The sequence below is a fragment of the Oreochromis niloticus genome, linkage group LG3, assembly GCF_001858045.2.
Source record: "Oreochromis niloticus isolate F11D_XX linkage group LG3, O_niloticus_UMD_NMBU, whole genome shotgun sequence".
NCBI classification, from domain to species: domain Eukaryota; kingdom Metazoa; phylum Chordata; class Actinopteri; order Cichliformes; family Cichlidae; genus Oreochromis; species Oreochromis niloticus.
In genome coordinates this window covers 54,296,529-54,308,655 of record NC_031967.2, presented here as the reverse complement: position 1 = coordinate 54,308,655, position 12,127 = coordinate 54,296,529, and the positions used below count along the sequence as shown (strand labels likewise).

Below are 12,127 nucleotides of genomic sequence, written 5' to 3'. Positions count from 1 at the left end.
TTTTGTAAATAAAGAGAAGACCATCCATTTCCATTGTCCTTGGATGCTCCGTCCATTTTCATTACCATCATTTTGGTTTGGCTAAAGGGTTGGTCTCACGACTGAAATCCTTGATCTTGCCTGCCAAGTTGAAAGACTTAAAATTGCAGTTTAATATAGATGGACTCCCCCTTTTCAAAAGCAGTAAACTTCAGTTCTGGCCAATTTTGGCAATTCCAAATGTTGACTACTGTGGTTGCCACAATTGAGAGTAATTCTTCGAATTAGCAATAGGTGGATCTCAGCTTCCCAATTTCAATTAAAGTCAAAAACACAAAAATTACAGGAGAGGAGCAAAGTTCTATGCCAGCTGTTTTATTGAACAGTGTAGCTCAGCAAAACAGAAGGAAAAGCAAAGCTCCCCTAGGGTGTTCGCAGTAAGCGCATGCAGGTAGGGACCGACCCCACGGACCGACAGCAGAAAAAAGCCCAGAGGGCTGTCCCCGGCCCCCTTTTAAAGGTACCAGTGGTCCCACCTCCTGCTGCTGAGTAACTTTCCCACGCACCCAGGAGCAAGTGCAGGGTCAAATGCCGGCCAGAGTTCACACCTGGCGCTGGCTGAACGCCCGGTCCAAAGTGACACCCCTAGGTTAACCCTTTGCTTTACCCTCTGACAATAGGTCACAACATGGTCAAAGGTCACACATTAGTACAGCAAATAGCATAGTTTATAAAAGATAATTATGATATTAATGTGAATAATACTTGGCCTAACTACATCAAATATATGAGTTAAATGCATAACATAAAAATAAAACACTCCAGTGTAGGTTTATAGTGTGTGTGTGTACAGGACAGTGAAGATATGCCTCATGAGTGTGCTGCATGACTTGTGTGTGTGTGTGTGTGTGTACCACTGCATGCCTAAAACTCCACATGAAAGTTATTCAGATCGATATATAAGTACAAAAATCCATCATGTTAGATTTATAGGTATACATGTCATACAAAAATCCACTACATTCCCCCCTGTGGTACCTGGAGGTACCACCTAAAAACCCCATAATATGAAAAACAAAAATGGTGAGTATCTAACTACGGCGTGTGCTGTTTTTTTGCTAACATACTTAAAAGCAAGCTCCTTACAGAGTTTAATGAGTAGACAAGATAATCAACAGCAGGTGCTAAGCAAAGGCGACATGAAACACACAAAATCCAACCTGCCATGGCCATAGTATTGCTCATCCACACTTGCAGAGCACCTTGCATAACACACTGTGATTGTCATCAATTATGATAGAATTCAAAATAAAAGATCAACTAATAGATATATGTTAACTGCTAATTAAGGCATAGGATGTATAAGTAAGACACATGAAACGAACATATATTTCAGGTTACATATTATGCATAATCACAGTATATGGCATCATTCAAGCCAGACTTTCAGTCCTTTCATGGCCTTACTCCCCACCCACTGAGTGGCGTGCAGGAGCACTTTCTCCACCAACTCCCTTAGTAGCCATGAGTTGGTCATTGACCACCTGAAGCCTGACATTTTCAGCAGTGAGTCTCTGGATCTCTTTACTCTGGGCTCCAATGGTGTGAAGGGTTTCAGACAGCTTGCGAGTGATGAAGTTGGAATGATCTTCCTGACCTTTCACTTGCTGTTGTAGTTCAGCCACCTCTCGCATCAGATCAGCATTCCTCTCAGTGTAGCGGGCATTCTCAACTCTCACCTCACCCAACTCGTGGGTGCTCCTCTCCCAAGCCCGCTCCCACGCATCGTTTTGGCGAATGAGATGATGGGCATAGTGCTCTGTGGTCTGCAGGGCGGTTGCATACATCTGCTTGCGTTGGGCATACTGACAGCGGGCATTGTAATTATTTCTTTTCCTTTTGATCTCCTGGGCCCAGCTTGGAGGCAGCTTTCGAATTTCTCTTTGGAATTCAGGCTTGGGGAGTTGCATAAGGTGTTCTTGCACAGTGGAATCAGCAACATCTCCCCACGCTGTCACTGTAGACTCAGCTGCACTTCCCTTGACAGGGGTGTTAGAACGTGTAGACCCTTCATCACGTCCGGAATGCTCATAGGTCATGCTGGCAGTGGACACGGGGCTTAGTGACAGAAGGTCGACGATCGGAGGTCTGTATGGGCTTTGTGAGTGGCTTGGCCCCGGTCTGGGTGACCTCTGAGACTCTGGAATTGGCGTTAGGGCCCTGAGAGTAGGTGGTGTTGAGGATCCAGAATAGACAGGAGACTGTGGCGGTGTCATCGGTGATGTAGGCGCGCGTGGCTCTGGAACTAGGGTCCAGAGAGGTGCCCTCTGTGGCTCTGGCTGCCCCCCTGGGCGGATGCAGGATTAATGGATGCCAACCGCTGAAGCCAAAACTTCCCCACTTTGACGTCGGGCGGGGCCTCTGGCTGGTTGGCTGCGGATGGGCGCCACAAGGGTCTCTCCAGTGGCTGACTGGTCCCAGGCCTAGTAGGGCTGTCTGAATACTCTATCTTCACTCCTGATTCTGCCATTACTGTTTATCTATGTAACATAAAGCACAAAATTAGACACGTCCCACACATAAATGTTCTCGTCCCAGTTACTATACTCTTTTTTTTTTTTTTAACTAATCAGTATTCATTGATTACATACTTTTATTTTTTACTCTTTTTTTAATGTTTTTTTTTTACTTTTTACTTAATTTCTTTAACTTTACTACGGTGTCACTCTGGAAGGGGTGAAGACATCACAACCCACCCCCTGTGCAGGGATGTTAGAGGGAACCCCATAAGGCGGTTCCTCAACTGGGCCATTTTCATCTACGCATCCACTCCCCATAGCAATATAAGCTAACAAGTCATCAAATGATTCATAATGAGACATATCAGCATAATCTAGTCCTTGCTGAGGCTTCTGAGGAGACGATTCCACTGCTACTGTGAAATCCACACTTTGGTCTATCCGGACAGGAAACTGCGTCACTGCCTTCAAGGTCTTGGCGATCAGTATCTTAATCAAAGGAAACACACAACAGGTTAGCAACATAAGTATTAATAGGATTATGCCTATGGCTATGCCTATCGACTTAAGTAACTGAAGAAGTGATAAACTCTGAAACCACTTCCATACAGAGTAAGACGAGGAATTCCAATTAGAGTGCTTAACATGGTCATTTCTTATCCTTTTTAGGTTTTCCAAGACCTTTGTAATGTTTCCCGCCTCCCCTGTGTGCATGGGAATGGCTGTACAGCAATCATCCCCAAATCTATCACAAACACCCTGCTCCTCGGCTAGCATAGTTTCAATCAAAAGCCTGTTTTGCAGTGTCATTAATGATGTGGCATGTAATTGCTCACTGACTCCCTGGAGGGCTGCAATAGTCCAATTCAAAAATCTTTGTTGGTTATACCATAAATAATTTATCCACCTTGAATTTTTGGCTATGTATTGAGCATTTACAATCGTGCCAGCAATAGGTATAGACCCTGCTACTTGGCCGGACACAATCCACGCCTCCCCTGTAGCCTGATGTTCAGCTGGAACTCCTTTAACCATGCGGTCGGCTGTAATGTAAATGTCTGCTTGTTCTTCCCAAGGGAATTGTGAAGCTGCTTTGGCGTCTTTTTTAATCCTTTTTAGAACTCCATTTTCTTCTTTGTCTGCAAAATGAATCACATAGATTTGACCCGTTAACATGACTGGGGCACAAATGCCTTTCCAATTTGGCACTAGAACAGATCTAATTCGTCTGTCTTCTTCACACATCCAAAACACATCTGCTAATGGATAGGTGCCATTTGTTAAACTATAGACATGCAACCACTGGGCATAGGACTTATTATGCCCTACAATATATACATCTGGTCCTGATCCTCCTGCTCCACTAACAACTCTAGCACATTGCATTTTAGCTCGACTAGTGGTGTTACATACTTTCATGCTCCACGTTTGTTTACTACGGGGAAAAAGATAATTATGGTATTCACATTGAATTAATTGGTTGGCCATTTCTACAGTGTCATTCCACAGGATGCTCTCATGTTCTAATCCTGACGCTAAGCAGAACGGGAACACCGTGTTTACTGCTACATGAACTACCGGCGGTATCTGATATTGTTTAGTGTCGCTCAACCGCAGAGGGCATCCTCCTAACTTTTCCTCCACACACTTGCCTTTACGCTTAAAACCTTTAGGGGATTGCTTCCTTCTACAGTATGGTTCCAGTGTATGGGCCTTCCATAACACGCAGTGAGCAAAACAATGCCGTCCTGGGGAAACTAAGCATTTCTCCACTCCTTCAAATGGGATTGGCAATACTTGAGGTATTTTGCGTTTATGGCAAACTATACAATCCTGTTTTTCCACTAGCTTAGCTGAAAATTTCAACCACTGATAAAAAACATTAGATTCTAGGGTTGTCGATTTTAAGCTAGTCAGCGGGGTGAGCTGTTGAGTCACTCCTCGCTTTTGCCTATCAACCACTATCACCCACGGAGATGCTCTCCTTATGGTAAGTACCTTCCCATTATGAACATTTACACAATGCCCAGGAGCACATATGACTTGTGATGTCACCATCCCCTCCCCGTCACACCGCATGCTCCTTGCATAAGCTTTTACCTGCAGTCCCCTGAAGTCGGAGACCATGATCAAACCATATTCATCAGATTTTACGTATGTCAGTGTAACTTTCTGCCTCATGGGCAATTTACCTTTTTCTGCTGCTATAACGGCTACAGCTGATAAGCAGTCATGTAACCACTCCTGTTTTTGGTTGCTTTTAACTCCTACAAGTCCCATTATCTTCCCTTCGCTGTATAAACATATTACACCCAACCAAGCTGTGAAAGCTATCAACATAATTTTCAAGTTTATAACATTCCCCCCCCCTTGGACCTGGTCCACACCAGCCTGACACTCCCTGCCCTGCATCAGATCCCTCTCTACCTGCTTCATTTTCCCTCTGCTACACTTACTGCTCGCCCTCTTTCTCCGCCCACCGATTAAACCCCTTTTCAGTATTAAAATATCCCTACTTGCTAAACCACTCTTTTGAGGATCTATTTTAACTAGGCTTCTGTCTGGACCAGTTAACTCTCAGCTGATAGAGCCCCCCCCTCTTCACTACACAGGTGCTCCTGGTGGTCGGGAGGGGTCCCCCTGTGGTTTGAATCACTACAGCTGTGCCTCGCTGCCAGTCTCTGAGATCTCCTGATTCCCTGTGGGGAGGTGGCACCGTCCCCTTCGTGCGGCTGCAACGTCACCCGTGGGGCGGCTTGGCCTGCCCCTCCTCTGTCCCTCTGTTTTCTTGTGACGCTCCTGGCTCAGGCTGAGGTGCCTTGGTGCAGGAGGACAAATGAAACCATGCCCCCTTACCTGCAACTTTAACAGCTGTTGGAGTTGCTAGGATAACTGTATACGGCCTTCCCTTCTAGGTTGGTCCCACCTTCTCTTAATCACTTTCAAGTACACCTGGTCGCCTGGCCGTATGGTCAGCAGATGGTCAGGAATCTCTGCGTCTCGGTCCGCTGTGGCTCCTTTCACCTGTTGAAAGATAACTTTATGTATTCTAGTTAGTTGTCGCAAATAACTTCCCATTTCATTTTCTAATTGCTCTAATGAAGGGCCTTCATAGGGCCCTCGATAGTACGGAAGGGGCATCGGCCTTCCTGTGAGCAATTCATGAGGACTTAAACACATAGTTCTGTTAGTTTGAGATCGCATACACATGAGAGCCAAAGGCAAAGCTTGCAACCAACTTAGCTTTTCTCCACTGCCTTTTACTACATCTGCTATAATTTTGGTGATTTTCGCCTTAATAATGCCATTCTGCCGTTCCACACTTCCCTGTGACTGAGGATGATACACACACCCAAACTTCTGTCTTATGCCCAACATTTTCAACATCACTTGTATGACTTGAGAAACAAAGTGTGGCCCGTTATCAGAAGAAATGGTGTCTGGTAACCCAAATCTAGGAAAAACCTCTCTACTCAAGAACTTGGCAACAGACTTATGGTCTGGTGCACGGGTGGGTGTTGCTTCCACCCACCTACTGAACCTGCACACTACAACAAGAACATATCTCATCCCTTCTCGCCTATTCTCCATCCCATGTCATAAAATCAATCACTAGATGTCGAAACGGCCCATCCGGGGTGGGATATGTGCCAGAGGTGCTGAAAAGCTTTTTCTCACATTATTTTTTGCACATATTTCACACTCGTTCAAAATTCTGTTTACTTCTGCTATCAAAAGGGAGACCACCACACTCCTGCAACCTCTTAATAACTTCCCTCCTGTGGCAATGATCCACTCCATGCGCTTTCCGTATAGCTATAGGCAATATGGAGGATGGCATGACAAACTGACCCTGCTCGCTTCTCCACAGCCCTTCATGTGGAGGGCTGGTACTTCTTATTGCACCTCTCCTTTCCCATAACCTTTTTTCTTGAGGATCTACCTCGCTCTGAGCCTCAATAAGTGATTGCAGTGTCACCAAGGGTGCTTCCTGTGACTCCTGTAACAACAATGGTGCCATTTTGTCTCCTGTAGCTGCCTGCTTAGCTGCTTCATCTGCTAAATTATTCCCTTTAGCAATCAAGGTGTCTGTCTTCTGATGGGCAGGGCATTTAATTACTGCCACTGCACTGGGAAGCTGCAAAGCTTCTATTAATTGTGCTACAGCTTCTCCATGTATCACTGGTGTGCCATCAGCTCTTTGAAAACCTCTTTGTTTCCAGATGTTAGCACTAACATGACACACCCCATATGCATATGCTGAATCAGTGTAGACATTCAGTCTTTTACCTGCTGCCAGCTTACAGGCTGCAGTCAAAGCCTTCAATTCTGCTAACTGAGCAGAACACGGCTGATCAACCTTCTGCGTCTGCAATGTGGTGAAACCTGAATTGGCAGGATTAAGCTGAACGATGCCGTATCCCGCATGGCATCCCTTTTCATCTCTGAAACAGGACCATCAACAAACAATGTTAAATCCGCTGTAATAGGTTCATTAAACAAATCTTCTCGTGCTCGCATAAATTTATCAGTTTGTTGCAGACAATCATGGGGAATCCCTCATCAGGTAGCATCATTCTAGAGGCTGGATTGACAGTATTACACCTTTGAATAGTTAACTCTGGAGCGGACAGAATTACCTCATATCCAGTCCGCCTAGCCTGAGTGATAACAATCTCGGGCTAGAGAGCAACGCATGCAGCTGATGTGATGTGTATAAGATGACAGGATGACCCATAGTTAAAGAGGCTGCTTTTTGAAAAGCAAATGCTGCTGCTGCAACCTTGATAACAGGGTGGAAGGCCAGCCTCATGTTATCCAGCTTTGTGCTGTAATAGGCTAAAGGTTGCTCCCTATAGGTGTATCTTGCATCAATACAGCATTAGCATAGCTCCCTCTGTTGGCTACATACAGGTGAAAAGGTTTTGAATAATCTGGATTACCCAGTGCTGGGGCAGACTGCATGTCCCCCTTCAGTGCCTCAAAGGCCGCAGATGCTTCTTCCGTCCACTGCAGCTCAGATTTACAGTTATTTGTCCTGCAGCCCTTATCAGGGCTCGCAGGGGAGCCGTTTTAAATGCATAGTCACAAATCCAAGGCCGACTGTATCCGCCATGCCCAGAAACGAAAGCATTTGCCCACCGTTGCGGTTTAGGGGCTTTGACCACAGCTTCTATTTTGAGATGGAGCAATTAGTTTTTTCTCTCCTCTCAGCTGTCTTCCTAAATATTCCACTGATTGTTGGCAAAACTGAATTTTATCTTTACTCACTTTGTGTCCTCCCTCCGCAGTACAGATAAGACAGCAATAGAATCTCTCTCACACTGCTCCTTAGTTGGACTACAGATCAACAGATCATCAGCGTACTGCAAATGACACCTGGACACTTAAGTGTTGCAAATCTTGTGCTAAAACCCGATTAAAAATACTAGGGCTCTGAGTGAACCCTTGTGGAAGACGTGTGTATACATACTGCTGATTCTGGTATGTGAAGCAAAAAGATACTGAGAGTCAGAGTGCAATGGAATGCTGAAAAAAGCTGAACACAAATCAATTACTGTATACCACCGTGTGTCAGGTGGGATGTTGGAAAGCAATGTGTGGGGGTCGGGACAACTGGTGTTTCAGATTCTACTATAGCGTTAATAGCTCTGAGATCATGCACCAATCTGTAATCTTTAGAATTTGGCTTCTGATTGGACAGATAGGTGTGTTACATGGGCTGGTTGCTTAATTAATCACCAGCCTTTTCCAACCCCTCAATTATAGGTTTGATACCTTCAATGGCATGTGGCTTGAGTGGATATTGCTTAATGTATGGCAACTTAATTTCAGGCTTCAGTTTTACTTTTACTGGTTGAGCTGACTTTACTTTCCCACATCAGTTTTGTTTATTGACCACAGCTGGGCAGGAACCTGCTTCAGCAGGTGTTCATGTTCTGCTGACAAAGGCATTAAAGTAACAGGCCTTTCATTTAGCATTACTTTAGTTGCAACACTCTCATCACTATTTTTCATGGAGATTCTGACAAACTGTCTATCTTTGGATAGATGAATTAATTTATTCTCTGTAGGCTCCCATTCTGGTACCTGCAGAGCCTGCTTTATCATAGGCCCCAACTCATGAGATTCATGTCCCTGAGCAATCAAAAGAGTGATATGCGGCACAGAGTTTTGCACTTGAAACCAGTCTTTTAATTCATCAGGGAGGGTTACTGCTGCTGCCGCTCCTTGTGGGCCAATGTAAATGTCTTCACTAGTTATGAGAAATGGCTTTTATTAAGCAGTTCATCCCAGCAGGCTTCATAATCCTTAAAGCGGTGATTTCCGTCGAAGAGCAATGTGCAATGTAACGGCAGCCGGACTTCCTCCACTTCACCCATCTGTGTCTGCACCCAGATTTCCACTTTGTCCATTCCTGCTTCAGCATGGATTCTTCAGGTGTTAGCTGCAGCCAATAGACTAGAGGCTGCATCAGACGTTCAACCTCTTTTTCAGTTTGAGTTGGCATCATTCTATGTATTTCTTCCTGTGGAAAATCCACATACAGTCCATCAGGGGTGCACATTATTTTTGCTTTTAGAGGGCACAAAATATCTCTTCCCATAAGATTGATTGGGGTGTCGGCTGAATACAACAACGGTGCAACAATTGATTTTCCTGATACCATCATTGGAACTGGCTGGGTGAGGGTATAACTTGTGTTTTTCCAGAGAAGCCTACTGTCTTAACTGATGCTGTAGAGAGGGGGAGCCCAGCACCTTCAGTTCCAATACATGAATAGGTCGCCTGTGTCCACCATAAATGAATATTCGTGTCCCTGTATTTCTACAGGTATGATGGGCTCATTTGATGAATTTAATGACACCACAGGTAGCTCCATCTCCCCTCAGGCTCCTCCGGACACCCCTATAACCAGTTTGCTGAGGGCCCTGTCCAAGGATTAACAGGGCAATCCCGTTGCAAATGTCCAGGTTGGTTACAGCTCCAACATATGATGTCTCCTTTAGGCACATTGCTCTGCTGCGGGTTAGGCTGGGTGAGCCTAAATGTTGGTAATTGTCCTCCTCTCCCTCGTCCTCTCCTTATCAATCCTCCTCTCATCGCCTCCCTGCCTCGTCCACGACCCTGTGGGTATGAGTTTCACCCTGATTCACGTACACATGTATAGCAGGCAGGGCAGGCCCAGTTTGAGCAGGAGAGTTACTGATGTGTGTATGTGCTGATGAGGCAGCAGGCTGGAAAACTGTCTGAGCCTGTGGGGAGGCGTGGCATAGTTCTGAGATGGAGTAGCTGCTATCACTGGGGCTTGTGTCTCAGTTAGTGTGGTTATCAGCGGGGCCTGTGTTTTAGTTTTCTCCTTTTTGTTTTTTGTCAGCTCTCCCAACTGTAGCTGTGTTAATTATTAGTCAGGTGTTTATTGGTCTCTTCCTCTCGTTGTTTCTCTTTTCTGTGATAATTCACATGATGTACTATATGCTCCACAAACAGTGGCCAGTCCATCTTACTCAGGCCCACCACTTGCTCTAATTTTTGCTGCACTGGAGCAGGCAATCCCTTTTCACCATACTTTTGAATAAGGCCTCTGTAGATTTATTGGCATTCCAGGCGCTTCCCGTCTCATCCTTCCATTTGCGCTGAAAAGCATGCAGCCACTTAGAGGGACACTCCTCATCCTTCAAAACCTCCCCTCTAAACTAGAGGGGTCTCCATCATCAGGATATTGTTTCCTCAGCGCCTCCCACAACACAGTACGATGCATCCCCATATTTACATCATCCAGCAGATTGCTTTGGCAAACTCGACCCAGTTTAGCATTTTCAAAGATGTTTACTGTTGCGTGCTTGCCGACTACCTTCATTAGGAGGGCTTTAATATCTCCCAAGGCCAGGGTCACTCCAGCTGTACTTTCCTCGAGTGCTGTTATCCATTGCCCGCCCCTTGTGAAAGGTCAGGCAGTCTCTCAGCCAGTCCCACCATGTCCATGAATGACCACGGCACATATGTTGAGACCCTCCTTTCTTCATGATAGGGCACATAGGGGCTCCATACCCTCATCACTCCCTGCTCCAGCCATGCTGCTTCCGAATCCTTGTGACTTTGGAAATCATGTGGCAGACTGCTTGCTCTGTGCACCATCTTTCCACTCCGCAGCCGCATTCCTCTGTCATCCTCCCTCACATGGCCTTCGTTCTCTCTCCTTTCCACCGGCTGACCCCTGGAAATGGCGTCTTGTAGGCCTGTGATATCTGTTAACAAAGGCTGACTTGAAACAGTATCATAGAGGTGAGAAACAAGCAGATGCGGCTGCCTCCTTCCTCTGGAGGATTATCTGTTATTGTTCCCACCAGTTCTATTCTCCTGATTGTGGGCCCTGTCTGTCCTGGTACAGGGGCCTCAAAGGTGTGAAGCTTCACATGCTTTGTTTTCTCCTGATCCTTAATCCCTTGAATGTCTATTTATCAGCTGATCCAGCCGTACAAGTGTCTCTTCTAGCAGAACTGTAGTGTTTAACTCTTTCCGATGTGAAACCTGTTCGCTTTGTTGCTGCATTTCGTGTAGCTTATCTCTTTTGGTTAGGGGGCAGCATTTCTGAGTCTGAGGTGCTGCTGACTCTGCTGCAGTTTTATTCCCAGGTAGAGATGTGGCCTCATTGCGACTCAGCTCTGTCCTATACCAAGGTTCAACTTCATCAGAATAACAGGTGCCAGTGGAGCACTCGCTTTCTCTCCATCATGTCTCCAATTCTCTCCTCCAACACCATTGCGCTTATCCTTTAGGGTGACAGTGAGTCTTCCTGTTAATTCACAGTCCACATCTTGTGTGCCATCACTAATTACAGCTTGCTCAGAGGACATGTGTCTCAGAGGATACTGCCCCTTGTGAATGTTGATTTGTGTGTGCGTGTGGTGGAGGCCTCTCTGGCCACAAAGGGGCCGACGGAGACACCTGTGATGACTCAGAAATCTCATTTTTCCCTTTTGATGACACACTTTTGTTTTCCACAAGCTTCTGCCTCAATTTAGCCCCTCTTGTCTAAACCACCCCAAACCTCTCGCTCCTTTAATCTTTTATTTTCTTGCTTACGATTTTTTTGGAGGTCAGTGGCCACTTTCTTATGTATGCTTAGCTCCACCTCTTCACAACATGCCATATTAAAGGTACCATTTGGGGCCACTGATGTGCCCCTGATGTTCTACTATGCCACTTACGCATACATTTTAAAATCCTCCGCTTTGACTCGGGTGTCGTTTTATCACCCGGTCCTTAGGGCTATAACCTGCCCCACCTTCTTTGCTCTGACTGACTCCCATGTATCACAATCACACACCGAAATAAATTATTTTATATTTATTATTTAATTTATTGATTTTTCTTTTCTTTTTAAAACACTTCTTTCAACTAAATTTGGATGAGATGTTATGTTTGTGACTTATTAAACCAGCACGCTTATTATTTGCTACGCTCTCCTCCTCTCGGAATGTCAGGACACAGTCACAAATTTGTTACTTCTTACTTTTTACCCAGCACTCCCAAGCGAGCACTGGCTTTTGTTGCTACGGCAACGGCACAGGGTCCCACACAACCCGCCCCACACTGGGCAAGCCCGTTTTTTTTTTTTAAATTTT

General features: G+C 45.4%; 1 protein-coding gene across 2 annotated transcripts; it reads right to left on the bottom strand.

Annotated features, from left to right (window-relative positions):
- Window positions 1-720: 720 nt before the first annotated feature.
- Window positions 721-6,084, bottom strand: LOC109199152 (uncharacterized). 2 transcript variants are annotated; one of them, XM_019354482.2, is made up of 2 exons: window positions 5,425-6,084; window positions 721-2,519 (listed from the first exon to the last, which is right to left on the bottom strand). In XM_019354482.2, the coding sequence occupies exon 2, from the start codon at window positions 2,253-2,255 to the stop codon at window positions 1,443-1,445; it is 813 nt and encodes a 270-aa protein (XP_019210027.1). In that variant the 5' UTR covers window positions 2,256-2,519; window positions 5,425-6,084; the 3' UTR covers window positions 721-1,442. The 2 variants fall into 2 exon arrangements, with proteins under 2 accessions (XP_019210027.1, XP_019210026.1); XM_019354481.2 differs by lacking the exon at window positions 5,425-6,084 and adding an exon at window positions 5,355-5,400.
- Between the last annotated feature and the right edge of the window lie 6,043 nt (window positions 6,085-12,127).

Coding starts and splice junctions, on each gene's coding strand:
- LOC109199152 (XM_019354482.2), bottom strand. CDS start 2,255: ATGACACCGCCACAGTCTCCTGTCTATTCTGGATCCTCAACACCACCT.